This window comes from Enhydra lutris, unplaced genomic scaffold (genome assembly GCF_002288905.1).
Source record: "Enhydra lutris kenyoni isolate GAN:26980312 unplaced genomic scaffold, ASM228890v2 scaffoldscaffold26, whole genome shotgun sequence".
NCBI classification, from domain to species: domain Eukaryota; kingdom Metazoa; phylum Chordata; class Mammalia; order Carnivora; family Mustelidae; genus Enhydra; species Enhydra lutris.
In genome coordinates, this window is record NW_019154110.1 from 24,320,911 (window position 1) to 24,345,264 (window position 24,354).

Here is a 24,354-nt window from a genome sequence, read left to right on the forward strand (position 1 = left end):
TTAATAATTCCCCATTATTCATACTATAAAGACCACATTTTAACATATCTAGCCCTTCAGGACCTGACCCTTCTTAACTCTCCAGCTTCATAAGATTCCCTACCCCTAGAGTTCCTGGGTGGCTCAGTTGGTTAAGTATCTGCCTTTGGCTTAAGGCATGGTCCTGGGGTCCTGGGTTCAAGCCCTACATCAGGTTTCTTCTTTGGCAGGGAGCCTGTTCCTCCTCTGCCTGCTGCTCCCCTTGCTTGTGCACTCAGGCCCTCTCTCTGACAAATATATAAAACCTTTAAAGAAAAAAAAAAAAGACTAAACTTTAAAGAAAAAAAAAAAAGACTTCCTACCCCTTATTCACTGTTCTAGAGCACCCCAGGTGCCCCTACACTCTTTTCTATAAGGTTTTTATCAGCATAATGTTTGTGACATTCATTCATCTTCTATCAGTAATTCATTCCTTGTTATGGATGGGCAATATTTCATTGTATGGATAAACCACAGATTTAAAAAATCATTTTCCTAATGATGGGCCCTTGTCTGTTTTTAGTTTTGCCTATTATGAATAAAGTCTCCATGAACATTTCTATATACGTCTTTTGGTAAGCATGTGTTTTCGTTTATCCTGAGTAAAATCCTGGGAATGGAATTGCTGGGCCGGAAGGTCAGTCTACTTTAGTTTTGTACAAACTGCCAGATCTTTTCCCAAAATGGTATACCAATACACATTCCCACCAATTAAGAGTCTGGTGTTGTCTGGTTTTAGTCATGCTGATGCATGTGTGTAACAATGTGATTTCAGTTTGCATTTCTCTGATGACTAATGATGTCAAATACTTTTTCATGGGTTTATCCATGATTATTATTAATGGATATTTGTATCTCTTCCTTTGTATCTCTTCCTTTGTAAAATGTCTCCTCAAATCTTTACTCCATTTCCTCTTTTTCCTTCTCTTTCTTTCTTATTGGCTACTTGGAGTTTGTTTTCCACTTGGTGCAAGGCACATGGTTACAGGGTGTCACAAAGACTTACGTGTGGCTTGGATAGTAAAGGGATGGGGGTTCTCTCAACTTCCTTTTTGGTGTTTTGCTGTCTTGCTCTAAAAGAACCCAGCTGGTTCCACTTGCTGCAGCCTGGATTCTATGGGAGGGGAGGATCTCTGATGAGCCCAGCAACCCCTGAAGCATGGCGGTGGCTGCTCAGGACTGGGGCCCACTGTTGGCTTTGCCAGGTTGGCCACCAAGCTTCCTCAGGGTCTCCAGAGCCAAGTTACAGGTGACCCCGCCACTGGAGGCCTAGGGAGAGTCCCTGCTGGGGGAAAGCTTGTGGTCAGAGGTTGCTTCCCCCTGCCCCCATCACCCACACTGGCCCCCAGGAGGGTGGACACACCATTCTGGGAACTCCAACATGGTGGCCATGGATGGGAGAGTGGACTTCCTGCAAAAGAAGCCAGCATCCCATTGCCCTGGGTGCACCTTGGAGAGACCTGCGTGGTGGGGTATGGCTTCCCCGGGATCGTCTGCACTCGCATAGGACCTGTTACTGGAAGTGGAGCCCTGGATGTCATAGGGAACAGTCGTGGGTGGCCACAAGCAAGCCGCTGGAGGGGATGGCTGCCATGCTGTACCTTGTGGGCTGGTGGAAACCTCTGCAGGGAACCTTCACAGGCCTCGGTGCGTGATCCCGGGTGCCAGGGAAGCTGGACCACAGAGTCCATCTGTGAGGGAGACCGGAAAAGGCCGCCCTACCACCCCTGTGTGCGGGGCCTTTAGCCCATTTCTTTCTTTTTTTAAAGATTTTATTTATTTATTTGACAGGGATCTCAAGTAGGCAGAGAGAGGAGGGGGAAGCAGGCTCCCTGCTGAGCAGAGAGCCCGACGCAGGGCTCCATCCCAGGACTCTGGGATCATGACCTGAGCGGAAGGCAGAGGCTTAACCCACTGAGCCACCCAGGCACCCCGCCTTTACCCCATTTCTTAACTGGGTTGTTTACAGACTTTTTACTTTTGAGTTGCAAGACTTCTTTATATATTCTGGACACCAGTTCTCTGCCAGATCTGTGTTTTCCAAATCATTTCTCTCAGTCTGTGGCCTGGGTCTTTTGACAAGCAGACTTAGTGAAGTCTCATTCATTAATATATTCTTTTATGCTTTTTGCATGCTCTTACTAAAGAAAAAAACTACACATAACACTAGTTAAAGAACAGGGTAAGGAAGACTTTATTTAAGTTGCTGGGGGAGAGTATTGCATAAGTACCAGTGGGGCCTTACTGGGAGGGGAGAGAGGGACTTCAACTCTGAGAACAGCATGGCCATTTATAGCCAAGCAGCAGGGCAGAGGGATTGGGTGGGGTGGGTGGAAAATTACTCAGAGGAAACATCAGGGGCAAAGGGAGGGGATTTCTGGCTAAAGTGACTTTACAGGCTAGTGACTGACGGCAGGCCAGGACGATCAGACTTCGCCTACAGCACGTTGAGGTATAAGGAACTGGATCAGATACTGAGCATGATCAGATCTGATCCTGGCTGAACTGACTTAGCAAGATTCCTGCAAACATTGGACAACGCAGCCCTTGGCCTCATCACCATCTTCTTGGAAACCTCTGCGCCATGAGAGCCAACTGGAGGAAGAAGCAAATGAGCTGAAGCATAGGAGATGAGGAGGCAGAGGTCCAGGAGACTGCTCACTTGCACACCCATGGAGCCATAGGAGCAGAAATAAGGAAAGCAAGAGGCCAGAAACAGTCCATCAATTGATGGACTATACGCCTACTTTCTAGAGCTTGACCCAATGGGTAGAGACCATCCTTCGACATCTGATCTCAACGACCACCTTTGAGAGACCCACCTTGCTCATTCCAAAACATTCTGTGCTGGTCTCCACAGCAACATATACTAAAATTGGAACCAGAACAAGTCCCTTTTGGTCCTTTGTCCTGGACCTGTGACTTTCGGGACTTACTGCTTTCATTTGTGGCTGAATGTAACATGGGTACAATAACTCATCTCTTCTGCTATCTTTGTTAACGGAAAAAAAAAAAAAATGGACAAAGCAGACAGGAACTCAGGAAGTCCTAAAGTCAGGGTCTAATTGAAAAAGAGCTCAGGAGAGCTCGTCCAAAGTTTGATCGTGGAGAGAATCTCTTGGTCACTCACTAAGATGCCTTTGCCAATCCTTGAGACAGAAAGTTTTCCTATGTTTTCCTTTAACAGCTCGTTCGTGATCCTTCTTGAATTGTGTTGAGACAATCATTTAAGTATTGGGCAGGGCAAGGCCATTTGAAAAGGGGAAACCTGTCGGTACACATGTGTGTATGTGGTTGTCACAGGCGTCAGTACTCATAGCAACTCTACTCCAGGCCACACACAACCAGGAAGAGGCTGTCATGCCAATCAAAACACTTAGGAAACAAAGAGGGAGCTGCAGAGCATGCTAGCCTCCCATTCACTGACCTGCACTTTCTGTGTCTGGGTCATTAGCCCAGAGCATCTGGCTGGTTCCCTGGTTACTAAGAAATGAGCCTTCCTATATTCTAAAGAGCCTTTAATAGTATAGGCTTCAGGATGTCCCTGCAGTCATAGTCCGCTGCAGGCTTAACCGGAGTTACCTGCCGAGCGACGAAAACTTCTACTCCTGCTCTAAAAAGGCCACCTTGTGTTCACTGTTGCAATACTAACTTTAAAACATGGCCTTTTAATTACAAGAGTGAGAAGGCGGCAGTGGCTAGATGTGTTAAAAGCAACGTCAAGGGGTGCCTGAGTGGCTCAGTGGGTTAAAGCCTCTGCCTTCAGCTCGGGTCCTGGTCCCAGGATCCTGGGATCGAGCCCCGTATCAGGCTCTGTGCTCAGCGGGGAGCCTGCTTCTCTTCCTCTCTCTCTGCCTTCCTCTCTGCCTCCTTGTCATCTCTGTCAAATGGATAAATAAAATCTTAAAAAAAAAAAAAAAGCAACGTCAAATATCGTCCGGGCGTGTGTTTGTCAAAACAGAGACACCATAAAGAGGGCAAGAAACTGAAGACAGATTTCATTTGACCAAATGTGTGTGTTGGTAGAATTATGTCTCCTGTGTCGCTGACAACTGCCAACCTTTTTTTAGAAAATTTATGTATTTATTATTTGAGAGTGAGAAAGTGCTAGGGAGAAACAGAGGGAGAGAATCTCCAGCAGACTCCCCACTGAGCACGGAGTGATGTGCCAGGCTTGATGTCACAACCCTGAGATCATGACCTGAGCCGAAATCAAGAGTTGGATGCTTAACCGATGGAGCCCCCCAAGCATCCCAGACAACTGCCACCCTAGATGGAGCTCCCGGTGTGCGTCAAGCACGTGGTAGGCATCCCGTATTTCAGCTACTATGGACAAATGAGTGAAGGAATACAAGAATGCAAGAAAATTCTTTCCTGGCTACTGTAAAGAAAGCACATATATGCCAAAGTGCTCGCTCCTAAGAAATTTCAGCCCAAGAGATAAGCTACATGCATACACATTTGAAAATTCATATATAAATAATTCTCACAGAGAAACGAGTCTCTATGGATCATTAGGTATTTATCTCCACTCCCTCCCAAAACTCTTAAAGTGTGTAACTCTTAAAGATAAAGAGAAGACTGAAGAGGGAACAGAAGGAGAATGCCCAACAGTTTTCAAAGATGGAAAGGCGGGGTGGTGGGTGACTTTAGCAGAGCAGAGGAAGCTGAAACCCAAGTGTTAGCTGAGGCAGGGTTCCCAATCCCAGGTGCACATTAATGTCACCTGGGAGAGAAACAAATCAGAAGGTTTAGGTCCCACTAGGCATCAGTAGTTTAAAAAATGCCTCCTGACAGGGTGCCTAAGTGGCTCAGTTGTTAAGTGTCTGCCTTCGGCTCAGGTCTTGGTCCCAGGGTCCTGGGATTGAGACCCACACTGGGATCCCTGCTCAGGGGAGCCTACTTCTCCCACTCCCTCTGCCTACTGCTCCCCCTACTTGTGCTCATTCTCTCTGTGTCAAATAAACAAATAAAATCTTTAAAAAAATAAAAATCTCTCCAGATATTTTGGCTCAGGTCATGATCTCCGTGGATCAAGTCCTTGCTCAGTATCTGCTTGAGGATTTCTCTCCCTCTCCCTCGACCCCTCCCCCCTCAAATAAATAAATAAAATCTTTATTTTTGAGAGAGAGAGAGAGAGTGAGGTGGCAGGGGTGCAGAGGGAGAAGCAGACTCCCCACTGAGCAGGGATCCTGATGCAGGACTTGATCCCATGACTCCAGGATCATGACCTGAGCTGTAGGCAGACACCCACCTGACTGAGCCACCCAGGTGTCCCAATAAATAAATCTTTTTAAGAAATTTCTCAGATATATGGTAGTCCTCAAAAAAATTAAACATAAGAATTACATATGACCCAACAGTTCCACTTCTGGGTATACACCCCAAAGAATTTAAAGTAGAGACACAAAAGTTATTTGTATACCTGTGTTTCCAGCAACATTATTCACAATAGCCAAGGAAGAAGCAACCCAAGGGTCCATCAATGGATGGATAAACAAAATGGGATATATCCATACAACGGAACATTATTCAGTCATAACAAGGAAGGAGATTCTGACGTGCTTCCCCACTAGGAACTTGGAAAACTTTATAAGTAAAATAAGCCAGACACAAAAACCAAATATTGTAGGATTCTACTTACATGAGGTACCTAGAGTAGTCAAATTCATAGAAAGTGGTTGGTTTTCAACAGTGAGAGCTGTGGAAAGGAACACAGAAGAGAACTGATTTATGCGTGAGGAATCCTGGGGAAGTGGACTTCCTGAGAAGAAAATTTGGCATCACCAGGAAGGGCAGAGGAGTGGGGAGCAAAAGGAATTTTTTTTTAAAGATTTATTTATTTGACAGAGATCACAAGTAGGCAGAGAGGCAGACAGAGAGAGAGGAGAAAGCAGGCTCCCCGCTGAGCAGAGAGCTCGATCTGGGGCTCGATCCCAGGACCCCAGGATCACGACCTGAGCCGAAGGCAGAGGCCTTAACTCACCGAGACACCCAGGCGTTCCGCAAATAAGGAATTTTGGTAAAAATCTGTATACTGAACAGTTAAGATCCTCAATCTTTATCTCCAGCCCTATGGGTGAAAGATCCGTTAGAGAGACTGGATCTGTGAGGCCCCTCTACTTTTAACTGGATAGCCAGGGGCTTTCAGAATAGCAGTGGGGGGGCACCTGGGTGGCTCAGTGGGTTAAAGCCTCTGCCTTCGGCTCAGGTCATGATCTCGGGGTCCTGGGATCGAGCCCCGCATCGGGATCTCTGCTCAGCGGGGAGCCTGCTTCCTCCTCTCTCTCTCTGCCTGCCTCTCTGCCTCCTTGTGATCTCTCTCTGTCAAATAAATAAAAATAAAATCTTTAAAAAAAAAAAAAGAATAGCAGTGGGGATTCAATGTAAGTCTGCATATTGAAAAGTGAAGTCACCAATTCCCTTCTTTTTCCTTGTCTTGCTCCCAAAATGCCAGCATCAAGGAGATATCCCAGGCAGTAGACCTCAGGGTTTTTTGTTTTTTGTTTTTTTAAGATTTTATTTATTTGACAGAGAGAGACATGCAGCAAGAGAGGGAACACAAGCAGGAGTGGGAGAGGGAGAAGCAGGCTCCCCGCTGAGCAAGGAGCCTGATGCGGGATTTGGCAGGACTCACAGGACTCAATCCCAAGACCCTGGGATCATGACCTGAGCTGAAGGCAGACTGTTAACGACTGAGCCACCCGGTGCCCCAGATCTCAGCATTTTCCTATGGAGAAACTAAATGGCCCAAGGAGTCAGGAAGGATGGTGACCCACAGATATAGACATTGGGAAGTTCCTAAATGAAAAGGCTAGCTCACTGTTGGAGAACCTACAAGGGAGTTCACCAGTCAACAAGCCCTAAGAACAGAGCTTCCAAAGGCCTTAACCTATTGGAGGTCCAGTTTTTTGGTGAATGCCCTCACCAGTCCAAAACCAAAGGAGACAGTGGCAAAAAGAAGGGGGAAAAGGCAACACTTGCATTAGAACACTTCAGAAACAACCACAATTTTAAAGAAACAAGAGGAAAAATGTTATCCATAAAACTATAACAGGATGTAATTTAAAAAAAAAAAGTAATTGGGGCACACGAGAAAATGGAAATCCAAAAGCCAATAAAAAAGTGGAAAGACTCTGTCTCTCTGCCTACTTGTGATCTCTCTGTCAAATAAATAAATAAAATCTTAAAAAAAAAATGGGGTGCCTGGGTGGCTGAGTGGGTTAAGACTCTGCCTTGCGCTCAGGTCATGATCCCAGGGGCGTGGGATCGAGTCCAGCATCGGACTCTCTGCTCAGCAGGGAGCCTGCTTCTCCTCATCTCTCTCTGTCTCTCTGCCTACTTGTGATCTCTCTCTCTGTCAAATAAATAAATAAAATCTTTAAAAACAAAAAAAGTGGAAAGACTCGGTTGGGCATCTGCCTTTGGCTCAGGTTGTGGTCCCAGGGTCCTGGGATCGAGTGCTGGCATCAGGCTCCTTGCTCAGCAGGGAGCCTGCTTCTCCCTCTGCCTCTGCTTCTCTCTGTCTCTCATGAATAAATAAATAAAATCTTTTTTTTTTTAAGTGGGAAGATAGTGTGAGGAAATCTTGGAAGTACAACAAAAAGACAAATGAACAGGAGGAGGGAAAAGATAAGTCCTTACATGAGCAAATGACGGAGAAGAAATTATCAGACATAATAAAACTTAAGGTAGGAAATGAATCTCTAGATTGGAAGAGATCACCGAGTAAGTCATGAAAAACAAAAACAAAAACAAAAACAAAACCAGAACACCAGGAACAAAGAACCTAAGATTTTACAGAGAGAAACAGATCACGTACAGGATTAAGAGTGACATCAAACTTACCAAGAGAAGCTAGAAGACCATGATTTTCAAACTTCTGAAAACAAAATTCTCAGCAAAAATTATGTTCTCAAACTATCTCTCAAGTGTTCAGACAAAATGTATTTTCAGATCTGCCAGAACTCAAGCATCTTACCTGCCATATATTTTTTCTCGGGAAGCATCTCAGGGTTATTCTCCACCATATAAAGGAGGAAACCAAGAGAAAGGGAGACGTTACCCAGGAAACCTGGAATCCCACACCAAGGAGAGGGAAAGCAAATTCCCAAGGCAACAGGTGGGTGGCAGGTCTCAACAGCCTGTCTGAAGCGGAAGCAGGGAGGGTGTCGGGAAGACTGCCTTGAAAAAACTCATTTCAGGGCGCCTGGGTGGCTCAGTGGGTTAAAGCCTCTGCCTTCCGCTCGGGTAATGATTCCGGGGTCCCGGGATCGAGCCCCGCATCGGGCTCTCTGCTCAGTGGGGAGCCTGCTTCCCACCCCCTCTCTGCCTACTTGTGATCTGTCTGTCAAATAAATAAATAAAATCTTTAAAAAAATAAAAATAAAAAAAATTCATTTGAAAAGTTTGGACCAGGGGAACAATTGTGCTGTGAGGCTGTTAAAGGATTGAACAGAAAGAAAAATATACACGTGAAAAAATGAGGTAATTATCTTCCAGAGAAAAAAAGTTTTCAAGAAACCAATGCTATCGTAGTATATATAAACTCAATTCTAAATAGTATTTGCCTGATCATGAACATAATAATGTGACATAATATGGACATAACTGATTTAATACAACATTTTGATCTAATTTTAGCAAATGGGAAGTCAAGGGGTGTGACAAGGCAAATCCTCAACAACTAGAACTGGAAATTTTTGCACCCAAACACCCCTCCAGTTCTGGGGGAGTATCTTGGGTCTTCAAACGCGGTGAGGCAAAGCGACCCCCTCCCCATCCTGGTGGAACACTGCACATGCGTCAGACCACAGCTCAGCCAATCAGATGCCTCCTCCACTTGGCGTTGGGAAAGCGGAGGAACTGTCCTTGAGATGCAGGTGCAGCTGGAACAATAGTCACGTCTGGTGATGAGTGCCCTGAGCTGGTGGCACCAGCGGTGGACGCTCCCGAGATGAGACCTGAGCTGGATTTCCCTCCTCAGCCGCCCTTCATAGTTAACTGCTTTGTGAGTTAGGTTCTCCAACCTTCTATCAGCTCTGCAAGTGTCCACCATACCCGCATTCCTGCTTTGCCTGGCCAGAGAGGATATCGGTTCCATTCCAAGAACCCTGACTTGCACCATAAACTACTAAGAGGAGTGACACGCCTGGGTGGCTCAGTCCGTTAGGTGTCTACCTTCAGCTCAGGTCATGATCTCGGGGTCCTCTGATCAAGTCCTGCATCGGGCACCTTGTTCAGCCGGGAATCTGCTTCTCTCTCTCTCAAATAAAATCTTTAAAAATAAAAAATAAATAAATAATAAAAAAAAAATACTAAGAGGAAAAAAAAGTGCCCCTAACCTTCGAGAGAGAGAATTGCTCAGTGTCATAATAAATTCTTCAGGTCAGGCAGACATGTCCCTTCAAATTGTAGGAAAGCTTCAGTTAGAAATTAGTCTAGAAAAGGTGAGTATGTATTTTTAAAAGACATTTCTTCCTCAAGCTACAAACATGTCTCTCCCTGACTGCTGTGTGTGAACATGCCAATTTCCAGCGGACACAGAACTCCCTGAGGACAGGGGCCTGGTTTTGGGTTTTCATTCACAGCTGCCTTGTATTATACTAAGTTCTCAAAAATACATGTTGTATGAACCTCTTTATCTGTACTCTCAAACATCAGATTGCTAAATTTGGGTTCATAGCTCTGACACCTAATTTTTAATTTTATTTCATTATTAAAGAGTTTGAGAGAGCACAAGCAGGGATGAGGGACCGAGGGAGAGGGAGAAGCAGACTTCCCACTGAGCAGACTCAATCCCAGGACTCTGGGATCATGACCTGAGCCAAAGGCAGAAGCTTAACCAACTGAGCCACCCAGATCCCCCTCTCACACCTAATTTTTTAAAAAGATTTTATTTGACAGAGACACAGAAAGAGAGGGAACACAACTAGGGGGAGTGGGAGAAGCAGGCTTCCTGCAGAGTGGGGAGCCTGATGTGGGACTTGATCCCAGGACCCTGGGATCATGACCCGAGCTGAAGGCAGACAATTAATGACTGAGCCACCCAGGCACCCCACACCTAATTTTAGATTTAGAGTTTCTTTAGGGATTTTGGCTTCATTGAAGCCCAGCTGGGTCCTCCAGGGATCTCAGCTAAGGGTCATTTGAAATGTAGGGGAAACTAGTAGTGTTTCAGTACAAGAATGAGTTGAGAGTTCCTTATCCTCTCTAGTAACTCTGGCTGGGAATTAAGAGGTACAGTGCATTTCCTTGCTTCTATTCAATGGAAGCAAAATCAAAAGGGAGGAGGAAGGGGGCACCCGGATTTGAACCGGGGACCTCTTGATCTGCAGTCAAATGCTCTACCCCTGAGCTATACCCCCAACACCCTAGTGTCCTTCTCTTCCTTGTCCACTTGAGGTGACTCAGTACCATCAGGTTCCACCCGTGCTAGAGCTCTGGCGAGCTTTGTATTCTAAAGCTCCACCTTCTTTTATATCCATCATCTGCTTTGGCTTTTCTCTTAGCCACCAATAAACTGGGTGGGGACACTTGAAAAATGACATCCTGGAAACTAGCTGAAAAGGAAATTGACAGAGCGCCAACAGGGAAAATGTCCACAAGTATCGTGTCAGAAGTACTATGGCAGAATCCAGAGGCTAAAAAGCAACCCCAGATATCCCCTTGTTCACTCCCTGACTCTTGATGGACTGTAGGATGGGAAGGAGAAGGAAGATGTCAGTTATTTTGAATGGGATGACTTAGGAAAATCAGGAAATCCTTCTCAGGGTAACCAAGCACAATCTCTTTGGACCAACCCGCCCGCTCCATTCTTGATGGGCAAACATAGTCAGCTTCTAGCCTGGGTGCTGCCCGGGGCAGAGCTCTGTGGAGGCCAAGGTGTGCAGTGCCGTCCTTCTTCTGGCAGGGGCAGGGGGGAATGGAGGCCTCCTTCCAAGCGTGGCACTGGTGGGCAAGGAGTGTAAGGAAGCAGGCCTGAGGACGCCCTCTCTCCTCCCACCTCCTCTCCAAAGGCTAGAGAAGCTGAGGTAGAGAAACTAGCCAGCCCCCTCCCAACCTCAGGGAAGAAACACACTCGGAGGCACAAATAACATCACTGCTTATATAAAAATAGCATTAAGAGTTCATCTAAACATCTGTCTTCTATTCAGGTCAAGGGGTGGGAAGGGAAGAGATGCTGTTAGAAGAGAGGGAATGGGGTGACCTCTCCAAAGACAGACGGGTGCTGGCGGAGGGCTGGCGTGTTCCGGCGATAGCCAAATCGACCGTTGAACCCCTTGATCGTTTTCAGTTCAGCATTGTAGTGGTCATGGCCGGTCACCTGCTGGAGGGAATGCCCTTGGGGGGTAGAGAGAGAGGCCTGAGCCCCCATTCAGCCCCCTCTTGCTTTTCCCCTGCTCCCACAGGGCTGGTATATAATGTACTCCCCATGTCCCAGCTGAACCCATCTTCAAACGTCTCAAGCCTCTCGATTAAAAGCCAAGGGTTGATAAAGTCCAGGAGACAGATAGCTTTCTGGAAACCAAACTGTATACCAGGAGTAGCACCCAGGAGGAGCGTGAATGCTATGTGCTAAGACAGGAGGGGCCAAAACCTTCTGGGCTTGGCTGAACTTGCCTCACTCCCAGGAAGACTGAAAACATTTCACCCTCGCTTCTGACCCATGTGTTAGAAATGGATGAGCTCAATTTGGCCAAATGGTACAAAGGGTCACATGGCTAGAGAGTGGCCAAAGGGTGATGGAATTGGGGTGGGAGGAGGGTTCACACTGTCAGAAAAACCTCTCTCCACCCTTCCTTTCCTGTTGCTCAACAGGGCCTGGAAAAGGACGACACAGCCTGTTCAGGGAGCAGGGAGGGGAATATGGGCTTTAGAGTTGGAAAGAGCGCAATTCCAATCCCCGCCAAGCCCTCCTTGGCCAGTCACTTCACCTCCCTACACTGATTTGCCCAGCTGGAGCGCAGCGGGAGCGTGGGCATAAAAACCATCTGACCTACAGCCGGTTAGCTTAGTCACTACATAGGAGCATGGTGATGCCATCGGCGCACGTCTGAGAAGCAAAGCTGGGGACGCAGTCCCGAGGCCTCTCCCCTGCCCCCCAAGCCAAGGGTCTCTGTGGCCTGATTTCTCTCCCTGAACCAGGGACTGCACACCACTCTTCCACGGGGTCCATGCTGAGGCTGGAAAGCCAGGGGCACTTGCCTGCCCCAGCCCAGTTCCTCCTGTTCAGATATCTCTGTCCTTCCCCAAAGATGTGGAAATAATCCACTATCCAGCCGTCTCTTCCTGTGCCGCCATGATCCTGAGAGTGAGAGAGAAAACACGGAAGACGGTCAGCGACCGTGCTAAGAGGGGCACACTCAAAACTCCCTTTGGGTTTGTTGCAGGGGGAGAGAGACCAGGGGTCACCAGGCCAGATTAAATATGAAACACGGATTGACCCATTGTCTCTCAGAGAGGGGCAGCGTAGGCGGGCAGTTCAAGGCTCAGTGTCTGCTGCCAGACTGGTTACAATTCCAGCTCTGCCGCTAACGAGCTGTGTGACCCCTGGGCCAATGGCACAGCTTTTCTGGACCTCTATTTCCTCATCAGTGAAAGGAGTGTTGCTGTAAGATTTGAGACAAATGAAGGGCCTGGCATAGTAAAGATTCTTTTTTTTTTTTTTAAGATTTTATTTATTTAAGAGAATGAGCAGGGGGAGGGGGAGCACGGGGAGAAGCAGACTCCCCGCTGAGCAGAGAGCCTGATGTAGGGCTCAATCCCAGGACCCAAAGATCATGACCTGAGCTGAAGGCAGGTGCTCAACCAACTGAGCTACTCAGGTGCCTAATTTACTTTAAAAATAAGCAATATCAGGGCACCTGGGTGGTTCAGTGGGTTAAAGCCTCTGCCTTCAGCTCAGGTCACGTTCTCAGGGTCCTGGGATGGAGCCCCACATCCGGCTCTCTGCTCAGCGGGGAGCCTGCTTTTCCTCTGTCTCAGCCTGCTGCTCTGCCTACTTGTGATCTCTCTGTGTCAAATAAATAAATAAAATCTTAAAAAAAAAAAAAGCTATATCATGGAGCAGCTGGCTGACTCAGTCCTCAGAGCATGCCACTCTTGATCTTGGGGTCTTGAGCTCAAGCACCATGCTGAGGCAGAGTTTACTTAAAAACAAAAACAAAAAACCATTATCTTTATGTAAATGAAAATACCCACCACCAACAGCTGTGATGATTAAACCCTTATAAAAGGGAACATAGTTTCAAAAGTGTGCATAACATATTATTTTCAAGCTTTTAAATACTCAAGTTTTTCTTTCTTCCTCCCACACTCTGGATCCTTCCGTCATAAAAACTATGCGAGCAGAGCGCCCACACACACTCCAGCATGGGCATGGGACATACAGACATGTCCACGCACATGCGATGCACACCCAGGCACACACACAAACACCAAGGCCACACACACACACACACACACACACACAAATACAAAAACCCAAGATTTGTTCTCAGAACAACCCCCATTAACCCCACCTGTCCCCTCCCCATACCACTGTGACAAATGTACACAAACACTGGAGGCAAAAGTGCTGGAAAAAGTTGCAGCCACCAGCAAACATGGACAGGATCTCCCATCGTGGGTAGGACTCTGCGGAGGAGAGGCAACACCCACGAGGGAAAAGGCCGGGAGAGAAGTGAGGTCTGCGGAGGTCTGGGAAGTTTCCTTCCCACCAGCTCACAGGCAGTCCCATGGATTGAGCCCCTCTGTCATTGCGATATCACCAAAAGAGGACGTCACGCCTGGGGGTTCTAGGCGTCGCTTTGTTTCGTTTGCTTAAGTCACAAGGATTTTCGAGCTTTTAGAGAATCTGTGGCATGCGATCACCCCAAAGGGTGGGTCCGTGACGTCAAAAAGGACAATGAAACTGGTTTGGCAGAGGCGGGCTTCCAGCCCCATTACCTAAGGCTTGCAGAGACCCAAAATGAGATCGTTCTCAAACGCAGGGCTGGAAAGTGATTCCGTGAGCTCAGGGAGCTCAGTCCCTGTCACCTGCCTGCACCAGTTCTGGGCTTTGATTAAGAAAGCCGAGGGTGGGTGGGAGTGGGGAGCCCTCCCTAGGGGTAAGATGCCCGGATTTGGGAAGTCAGGCCCCGCCATCAGGGTCAAGCTCTGCCGGGCAGCCCGTGGGATCGGGGCCCTAGCTAATAACCTGTTGGGTTTTCCGCAGAATGGGCGGAACCACGTGGCTCTGGAAGTAGCGGTGGGCGTGGTAGTCCTGCTGGGCGTTGTAGGGCGGAATCGCCGACCAGAGCTTGGGCCTCAGGCGCTCATGGGCGCGGGCCACAGAGCTCACCGCCACGCCATCCAAGATGAAGCTCTTCTCCAGCCGCAGAGGACACTCGCAGTAGTGCGACATCCCCACCACTGCAGCCCTCAAGGGCCTTTCTGCTGGGACTGGAGGGACGACGCAGGGGCTCCCCTGCGCATTAGTCGCATTGTTACGTGGTGGTACGTTGTCAAAGACTCCGGTGACACAAACCGTATTGTGTCTAAACAGGGTAGGCTCTTAGGGCTGCCTGGTTAAGTTGCTCTCAAGGCCCTGGGGCGAAGGATGACTTAAGACACCAAGCGAGGAACTGGAGACTGGAGAAGGTATTACTGAACTCAGGTGGTGTGCACGCAGGGCCAGCCTCCTCCTCCTCCTCCCCACCGTACTACATACACTTCCCAAACTCAGCTCCGTTGAAAAGCTTGTACCCAGGATGGATCAGAAGAGTTCAGAGACCATCTACTTCCAACTCTCATTTTTAGTAATTTTAAGTTGAAGCTCAGAAACACTGAGATATTCCCTAAATCCATTTAGTGGCAGATCCAGAACAAGAATTCAGGCCTACCACTAAGTCTGCTTAAAGTACTTCTCCCCACCTAATTATTTTCAACAGCCAGCATTCCTCCTCCTGTTAAAAATAATAATAAAAATAAAAAAATAAAATCTTTCAACAGAACAGGGTCACCTGGGTAGCTCAGTCATTAAGCGTCTCCCTCAGGCTCAGGTCATGATTCCAGGGTCCTGGGACAGAGCCCCCAGTGGGGCTCTGTGCTCAGGGGGTCTGCTTCTCCCTCTGCCCTTCCCACAGCTCATGCTCTAATAGTCTTTAAAAAAACAAAAACAAAACCCAGCAGGTTAACACATTACCATATTACTTTCCTCTAGCTCTTTTTTTTTTTTTTTTTAAAGATTTTATTTATTTAACAGACAGAGATCTCAAGTAGGCAGACAGGCAGGCAGAGGGAGAGGAGGAAGCAGGCTCCCCGCCAAGCAGAGAGCCCGATGTGGGGCTCGATCCCAGGACCCTGGGATCATGACCTGAGTCGCAGGCAGAGGCTTTAACCCACTGAGCCACCCAGGTGCCCCATCCTCTAGCTCTTTTTATAATTGTCAGGACACAGCAAACCATGAACAATAATTTCTAGTCACTAGTTACAGGTGATTTTTACTTTTTATTTCCAAATTTTCCCCCCTTGAATAACCTTACATAGATGCTTTACACATCAAGGTGCCTTACTCAGTGCTCCTCACACCAACTCTACGAGGTGCTATTATCATCCTAACATGAGACAAAAGGATCAAGGAAATCTTTTATATTCACTATTATATGAAGGCACACGTTTGTTTTTTAAAGATTTGAGAGAGACTGTGAGAAAGAGCACAGGAGCAGGGACAGAGGGAGATGGAGCAGACTCTCCATAAACATGGAGCCCAATGTGGGGCTTGATCCCAGGACCCTGAAATCATGACCCCAGCAAAGCCAGGCAGTTAACCGATGGAGCCACCCAGATGCCCCAAAGGCACGTGTATTAATTAGAAAAAGGTTGCTTGTATGTATACACAAACCCCACTAATTCTAGCAAGTTAATGCTGAGCATGTTTCTATACCATTAACAGGTAAATTCCTAGGAATCTGAAATTACAGAAAATTAAGTCTATAGTTTGAGCCCATTCTATTAAAATCTGGAAAGAACCTGGACAGAGCCTGGAAGACAGAAGACGCGGGGAGGGGGGGAGGCTCAGCCCTCATACCTCTTGGGAGAAATTTCATATATAGAGTTCACACAAGGGGTAAGAATGATTAACTTTTTAAAAGATTTTGAGAGTGAAAAAAGCAAGCACAGCTGGGGGTGGGGGGTTGGGGAAGAGCAGGGAGCCAGAGGTCAGGCTCAAGCCAGGGCGCTGGCATCATAACCTGAGCTGAAGGCAGATACTTAAACCACTGAACCACCCAGGCACCCCAAAAAGGATTTTTTTTTAAAGATTTTTATTTGACAGAGATCACAAGTAGGTAGAGAGGCAGGCAGAGAGAGAGGAGGAAGCAGGCTTCCTGCTGAGCAGAGAGCCCAATGTGGGGCTCGATCCCAGGACCCTGAGATGAGGACCTGAGCCAAAGGCAGAGGCTTAACCCACCAAGCCACCCAAGCACCCCCCAAAAAGGACTAATTTTAAATGGAGGACCCTAGGGCTTCATGTCACATTAAAAACTTCAAATTCACCAGGATGGAGAACAGGGTAGGACAACAGGTCTGTTTTAGATTCCTGGTCCTAAAACCAAGATAGGCTGTCTAGACAGCCCTGGTTCTCCATCCTGGCTGCACCTTGAAATTTCCTGGGGGGTCTTTAGAAAGTACTGATGCCTGGGTCCTACCTCCACAATCTGACTTAACTGGGTCTGGGATATTGCCTGGACACTCTCTGGCTGAGAACCACTGATTAGATTAGTACATTCCATTCTGAATCTTGGACAAAAGGGTAGTTCTCTTACCATGTGCTAGGGTCCACACATAGTCTAATCTTCAGCCTTACAAAGAACACATAAGGTAGAGTATATTCAGATACTAGATGTGTGAACACGAATCTAGGCTGAAAAGCCTGTTCCAACATCTTTAGGCCAGACTATTGACCCAAACCTGCTGAGCGCTCATTTTTTTTCATCAGACTCCAAATTCCACATACATCACTTCTCATGGGTTAGAAAAGCACAATGTCCAATGCTTTCAGGCACAATTTGCCAAGGTTTACACCCACTGTGCTGGTTCATTACCTTTCACTCCTGAACTACGGTTTTGCAGGTACATACAGCTATCCTATCAAAATGTTTTGGTAGCAAACCATGCAGATACTTTTAGTAACTCAATTGCCTTCCACAAGAGCAAATTAACATGGCAATCATGTGTTAGGTTTTACAAATACAGCCCTTTATGGGGCGCCTGGGTGGCACAGTGGGTTAAAGCCTCTGCCTTCGGCTCGGGTCATGATCCCAGGGTCCTGGGATCGAGCCCTGCATCCGGCTCTTTGCTTGGCAGGGAGCCTGCTTCCTCCTCTCTCTGCCTGCTTGTGATCTCTGTCAAATAAATAAAATAATATAAAAATCTTAAAAAAACAAAACAACAAATACAGTCCTTTTTGTGCTGGTTTACAGGAAGGACACCTGTAACTCCAAATGTGCACACAGACACACACACCTGGGCCTTCCCCACATCACTCAGTGAACTCCGTGTGTGTCCACCATCTGACCATTCACTATCCCTTTTCTCAAACTAAGCGCAGTGCAGTTACCTGGGGTAACCTCTCGAACAGTAACTACTACCTGCAATTTACTTTAAGAACTCTGAACACAAATAACTAGTTTTTACAGCAGAAATGGGAAAGTCCGTAAGTTTCTGTAGAGTCACAAAACCAAGTACTGCACTAAGCAATTTCATTTTACAAAAGGTTCAGGGTTGTCAAGAAGAGTGACAGGTAGAAAAGAACAGGAAGGCAAATTTCGGGAGCAAATAATTTTTAATTTTTTTTAAACAATTACACCAAAGAATCATGCAATGCTGCCAGCATTGGATGCAATCCTGGGCCACAAGTCTGCACACTCCTTTGCGACTGGTCCTGTGATAGCAGACCCTACATAAAAAAAGAGTGAGATGACAGATAACATCAGATAGACCCAGAGGTTAAATCATCCCATCTGGAAGACTTAGGCAACACTGTGGTTTCTTTCTTACCTTTCATTTCACCTTTATTGTTTACTATGACCCCCGCATTATCTTCAAAATAGAGAAACACACCATCTTTTCTCCGGTATGACTTTCGTTGTCGAATTACCACTGCTGGATGTACTGAGAGAGAAAACAGGACAGTAGTCACTAACCTGTCAGGTCCCAGTGCCACCACAAGAAAGCAGTTTACATCTCACCTAGTTTCCCAACATTTCCCACTTCAACAGAATGTAGACTCACCATTTGCTTTTCATTTCCTAAAAGCAAGTGTGAGAGACAGTGCAAATACCATTCACCCCTTAAGGAAAGACCTTACTCCAAGGCAAAACTGCCTGCACTTCCTGCAAATGTAAATCTGTATTCTTCTTACAACAATCAGCAACACTAGCACGAAACTTGCTAAGCATGTTCTATACTTGTTCCCTCTTCGCCCAACAGGTGGATGCTGTTAAGATCCTAGTATCACAAAATGGGACCCCCTTTTGGATGGAGTAAGTAGAGGCCCAGCTATTAATGAACTCATTAGGTATATTCCATCCCAGTATATATCAAAACCTCCAAGAAAGTACATACCTTGATCTAAAAATTACTGCTTTTCAGAGTTTACTGGCATTAAATATGCACCGTGTTAGATTTTACAATAGAAGTTCATTTACACACCAATTTAACCAAAGAAAACCTACAACAAGGTGTGCGTATATGTCTACACACTCCTTGAACCCCAGAAGTACATCCAAGATATTGACCACACACTCTATACCTTATCTCAAATGCCTAACTGCGGGCACATGTGTTGTTGTATTAGAGCAAAAAGCTAGAATTAACCTATGTATTTCATGGCAAATACACAAAATAGAACCACTTAAAAATGATTATGTCTATCTGTAATTTTTCATATGTAGGACAATCATCTGTGAAGCAACGAGTTACGGGAAGGCTGTGGTCCCATTCAAACAGTAGTTTACAAGCTAATTTTTTGCATGTAACTCAAAAAGAAAGGACGGGGCACCTGGTGGCTCGGTCGGTTAAGCATCTGCCTTGACTCAGGTCATGATCTTGGGGTCCTGGGATTGAGCCCTGCATCAGGCTCCCTGCTAAGTGAGGAGTATGCTTCTCCCTCTGCCCCTTCCCTGGGCTTGTATGCTTGTTTGTTCTCAAATAAATAAAATAAAATCTTAAAAAAAAAAAAAAAAGACACACAACAAAATATTAACAGTGGTCATCTCTTGGAAGTCTGAAGGTTGGGTAATAGAAATTTAATTTCTATTTCCTATGTAATTAATTATGTTTAGGGACGCCTCGATGGCTCAGTGGGTTAAGCCTCTGCCTTCAGCTCGAGCAAGGAGCCCGCTTCCCCCCCCCCCGCCTGCCTCTCTGCCTACTTGTGATCTTTCTCTGTCAAATACTAAAATTAAAAAAAAAATTGTGTTTAACTTTTGAGGAACAGTTTTCTAGGGTCTTAAGTTAAACTTTAAAAAAAAAAAACCTACCAGCACTAAAATGAACCCTTTCCAGACCTTCATCTACAACACTTAAAAGAACTGAAGTCAGACATCACCTGCATGGAAACCATGACCATCATTAGCTTAGAGACTCTGAACAAGTTACTTAAACTTCTGACATTCAAGTGTTCCTTTTGTAAATAGGGATAACAGTTATATTTCCACATTCAACATCAGACACTGCAAATACAAGAATTTTTTTTTTTTTTAAACAAGGACAGGGATCCTGGCTATCCTTGAGGCCAATATTATTTCTATATGTAAGATGGCCTCTGATCAGGGTTTTTTTTTCCCCCTTAGAAGAAATCTCCACATCCAACATGGGGTTCAAACTCACGATCCGCCTGAGATCAAGCTGCATGCTCCACTGACTTGAGCTAGCCAGGCAGCTCCACCTGATCAGGTTTTTAAGAATGAAATACACATTGAGGGGTAACTGGTATTTACAGAGAGCCTTCTCTGTTGGACCCTCATCTACTCATAACCATTTATTTTTTTAACTAGAAAAAAATTTTTTTAATGTAAACTCTATGCCCAATGTGGGACCTGAACTCATGACTTGGAGATCAAGAGTCACATGCTCTAATGACTGAGCCAGCCAGGAGCCCTTACTCATAATCATTTAAATTCTCACAAATGACCAATCTAGCAGATGAATATGGCCACACACAAATCCAAGACTCTGGACTTCCAGAATTGCTCCTTTCCACATTTCTGTCTGTTATACGGAAGTCTAAGGTGAGGGAACGTATTCATTCAGCAAACACAAGGACAAGTAAGATTAATTAAGAGCTGGCAATTCACTATTTTTAAAACTATAAAGTGTTCTCTGGTCTGTCCCACCACAACCTGATTGAGACCAACAACACACACTGCTGCCATCTCACCAACAGTGACAGTGGATTGCTCTGCCCTTCTCTGACAGCTTCCCAAGCCACAGACCAGACCCAGCAAGTGTTCTAAGAGGAAAGCCTGTCCAGTTGCATGCACATCCCAATCTACACATAGATTAATCAATGCTTAACCACAATGCTTGGTACTCCACGCCCTCAAGTCGGTATTAAATGTAAACAAAGATTTCTGATCACCCCCACCAAATCATCAGGGGGTGGGAGGGGTGCTTGTACAGGCCTAGAAGGAGAGACTGCAGTATGTAGCCAAGACCTGTATTTGCACTGTCCATCAAGAGATGGCTAGGACTTCTCAGAAGAGCAAGATACCCTAGATCAGAGACAGACTACTTAGGTACAGGAGGGATGTTCAGGAGCTGAAGTTTAGTGCATGGAGTATCAGGAGCTCTAAAACCAGACAGACAAGTCAAAGAGCCTGAAACCCTCCCCATCAACTCATACACCTAAGGGGATTAAGCAATGAGCAGCTCCCTATTTTAGTTTCTACCAGAAGACATTTGGAAGCAACCATGCTTAACTTTTGACAAGTCACAATTTTGAGTTAATCTTTTCTATAAAAACAAACAAAAACCATTCTTAGGGACGCCTGAGTTGGTTAAGCTGCTCCCTTCAGCTTGAGTCCCACTGTCAGGGTCTCTGGATAGAGGCCCACATTGGGCTCCTTTCTTGGCAAGGAGCCTGCTTCTCTGTCTGCCTCTGCCTGCCACTCCCCCCACTTGTGCTCTCTGTCAAATAAACCATACAGCCTTAATTATTTTTTCCCTTAAATCAGGAAGCATATGTTTTTCTGTACTTACAAAGTGTTAGGTCACAGGCCAAATGCTCTACATGCTCAGTTTATTACCTGAATCTAACAACCACTTGAGAACGTATTCAAGGATCATTCTTCCTCTTCAAATCAGTAGTTCCAGAAAAGGAAACTTGCCTGACACCTGGTCAAGCTCTAAATGCCTACCAAAAAAAAATTTTTTACTGGGATGCCTGGTGGACCAGTCAGTAGAGCATGTGACTCTTGATCTCAGGGTAATGAGTTCAAGTCCCTCCTTGGACTTAGAAATTACTCAAAAAAGGAAACAAATACAGCAACACCCGGCAGTGGAGAGCACAGTCTCTTAAGACAGCAAAAGCAGCAGAACTTTGATTGCAGGTTACTTATCTTCACACTGCTCCTCAAAGGAAATTAAGCCTTCAGAATGGTAAAATTATGATTCCATTTTCCAATAAAGGGAAAAATCCTTCAACAGTGCACCAGTCAAGGAAGATTCAGCGTTTCTACTCACCCTTCTTTCTGAGCTCTGGTTTGCCTTTCTTCACTGTGGCCATCACCATGTCACCCACACCCGCAGCAGGAAGTCTGTTCAATCGTCCCTTGATCCCCTTCACAGAGATGATATACAGATTTTTGGCTCCTATCGAGAATGTAAACAAGTGATTTTTTTTTTTTTTTTTTTTTTTTTGGCTTGTGTAACGTTTCCCGGGCACTTCCAGAGCCTCTCCCTCAGCTCACACTCCCAGTTAGTACCCCCCCAACCAAGGCGGAACACCTTGTCACACCACCGATTGAAGCAAAACAACACAGCACGCTGCTGCTTCACCCAAAAGCAGTGTTTTTACTCTGCCCTTTCTTGACGGCTCAGTGGGTCATTAGTCAAGGCCCAACGAGTGCTTTTAAAAGGGGGAGCCTGGCGGAGTGCAGCTGAAGGTCTCACCTGTGTTGTCAGCACAGTTGATCACGGCGCCCACCGGAAGACCCAGGGAAATCCGGAATTTCGCACCAGAGGACCCACCACGTCCTGTGGGTAGGAAGGGAAACAGGATAGGGGTCACTGACTAGCCATGGTTCCGAGTTTCCCCTCACACTCGCACATGCTTTGGGCAACGGTATCCTCTAGTCCCTTTCTCTGGGACTCCGCCTACCCCTACCCACGAGTCACCCGGCTCCCCATAGCAAACAGCCAATTCCTCACTGTTACCGCCCTTACGTTACGGTTAAGGGGCCTGAGCTACTCAACCCTCACTCCACCTTTTGCACCACGTAGTTCTCCCTGCAAGGCGGGAGATCGCACAAGTCGTCCACTCTGGGGCCTCAGCCAGTCTCACTTCAACACCATTACTGGAGTGCTAGGCGCAGAGGGATCCCGTCGGTTTGGTCTAAACTCCTGTCCGGATCCTGCCAACTCAACTCTACAAGCACCCCCCCGCCGCCACTTTCGGCGGCCCTTCCAGTGCTCCAACGGGGCCCTCCTCTCCCTCTCCGCCCCAGAGAAGAGCAAAGCGCCCCAGCTGCCCATGGCCACCGCTCCGGGAGAGGCCAGCAGTCACCTCGCGACAGATGGAAAAGGATACTCAAAAGTCAAACCCTCACCTCGCTTCGACATCTTGAACGCCGGAAAAGGACAAAAAGGAAGTAAGTGCAAGGGATTCTGGGATATGAACTTTGATGCCCCGCCCAGTCTCGTCACGTGACCGGGAGTTTGCGCAATCCTCCTCTTCTTCCCCCCCCCCCCGCCCCGCCCTCCGCAAGCACGCTGTCTTATCACGTAATAAATCGTGGACGTCGGATTGAGTTCTCGTTGGGAAGTGGGAGGTGTGGGTGTTGAGGGCTGCTGGAGAGAATGACGCCCGGAGTCTCTTCTTTACGAGCTCTAAAGTTGTTGGGGATACAGAAACATTGGTTAACTTACCCAACAACGTCTACTGAGCATGTAGTATGTGTCAGGAACTTCACTGGACACTCGAAATTTAGAAATGATTAAAAGGGCCTGTGTAGGAGCCCCAAAGAACACAAGAGAGTGGAGTATCGAGCGAGAAAGAGCTCTGAATGGTATCTTTAGGATGTGGTATTGAAAAAAAATTGTGTTAAAAAAAGATTAAGAATAAAAATAAACAACCCCCATCCCCCACCCCAAAAAAGGATGTGGTTTTGAGTAAGTGCCATTTTAGCACTACAGATAATTCCATTTATGTGTGTTTGGTTCCAGACTCATTTGTATTTCAGATATCTTTGTTTATCAGTTACCCCTTTCACGGCTTCAACCTCCTCTTCTGGCTTCTTTGCTTTTGCCGATGCATTCATTCAAACATTTATTGAGCGCCTGATGATGCCAGGTACCATCATGGGTATACATTAGACTGCATCAGGGATAAACGCCAGATCAACATTTCTGCCCTTAAGGATTCTGCAAGGATGGCAATGATAGTGGATATTCCACACGAAATAGATACAATAACTGCAGTGTATCACGTAAGATGATGATGTGTACTATGGAAAAGTAAAAGTATCAGGTATCAGGAAGTCGGAATAGGGGCAAATTGCAATTTGAAACAATATGGTCAGGGTGGACTTCATGGACGAAGTCGATATTAAAGCAAAGACTTTAGGTGAGGAAGTTAGCAATATGAATGTCTGGGAAGAACAGGGGAGAAAGCAGTCAGCCAACTATCGGGCCCAAGGTGGAAGTGTGCCTAAGCAATATGAAGACCAGCAAGGAAGTGGATGTGACCGGACAGAGTAAGGGAAGAAGGGAAGAGTCGTAGGAGAGAAGGTCAGAAGTAATGGAATGAGATTGTGTATGGCTTTGTACACCACTATGGACTTCAGCATTTTGGGACTGGAATGGAGAACCATTGCCCCATGGTAAGCAGAGGGACATGATCTAATATATCAGAAGGGTCACTCTAATTGAGACTAGAGTGTGGGAGGGATGCAAAGTTGCAAATAAGGAGATGTGTTAGGAAGCTCTTGAAATACCCAGGAAAGGAATGATGGTGATTCAGACTACAGTGGTAGCAGTAGAGGAAATGTGATGTGGTCAGATTCTGGATATGTTTTAGAAGTAGAGCCAACAAAAGGCAAGGTGTGGAAAAAAAGTAAGGAGTCAAATGTC

At 46.3% G+C, this 24,354-nt stretch overlaps 2 protein-coding genes and 1 non-coding gene across 3 annotated transcripts; all 3 read right to left on the reverse strand.

Annotated features, from left to right (window-relative positions):
• Positions 1-10,313: 10,313 nt before the first annotated feature.
• TRNAC-GCA lies at positions 10,314-10,385 on the reverse strand. Its single transcript has one exon. It is a non-coding gene; the product is annotated as a tRNA-Cys (tRNA).
• A 717-nt stretch (positions 10,386-11,102) lies between these two features.
• Positions 11,103-14,653, reverse strand: LOC111151626 (chromosome unknown C17orf98 homolog). Its single transcript, XM_022509738.1, has 3 exons — positions 14,219-14,653; positions 12,226-12,325; positions 11,103-11,361 (listed from the first exon to the last, which is right to left on the reverse strand). Exons 1-3 carry the CDS (start codon positions 14,423-14,425, stop codon positions 11,204-11,206), a joined length of 465 nt encoding a protein of 154 aa, XP_022365446.1. The 5' UTR covers positions 14,426-14,653; the 3' UTR covers positions 11,103-11,203.
• Positions 14,654-17,826: 3,173 nt separating this feature from the next.
• Positions 17,827-22,955, reverse strand: LOC111151337 (ribosomal protein L23). The gene is made up of 5 exons (XM_022509276.1): positions 22,833-22,955; positions 22,177-22,260; positions 21,748-21,876; positions 18,061-18,174; positions 17,827-17,959 (listed from the first exon to the last, which is right to left on the reverse strand). Exons 1-5 carry the CDS (start codon positions 22,843-22,845, stop codon positions 17,877-17,879), a joined length of 423 nt encoding a protein of 140 aa, XP_022364984.1. The 5' UTR covers positions 22,846-22,955; the 3' UTR covers positions 17,827-17,876.
• Between the last annotated feature and the right edge of the window lie 1,399 nt (positions 22,956-24,354).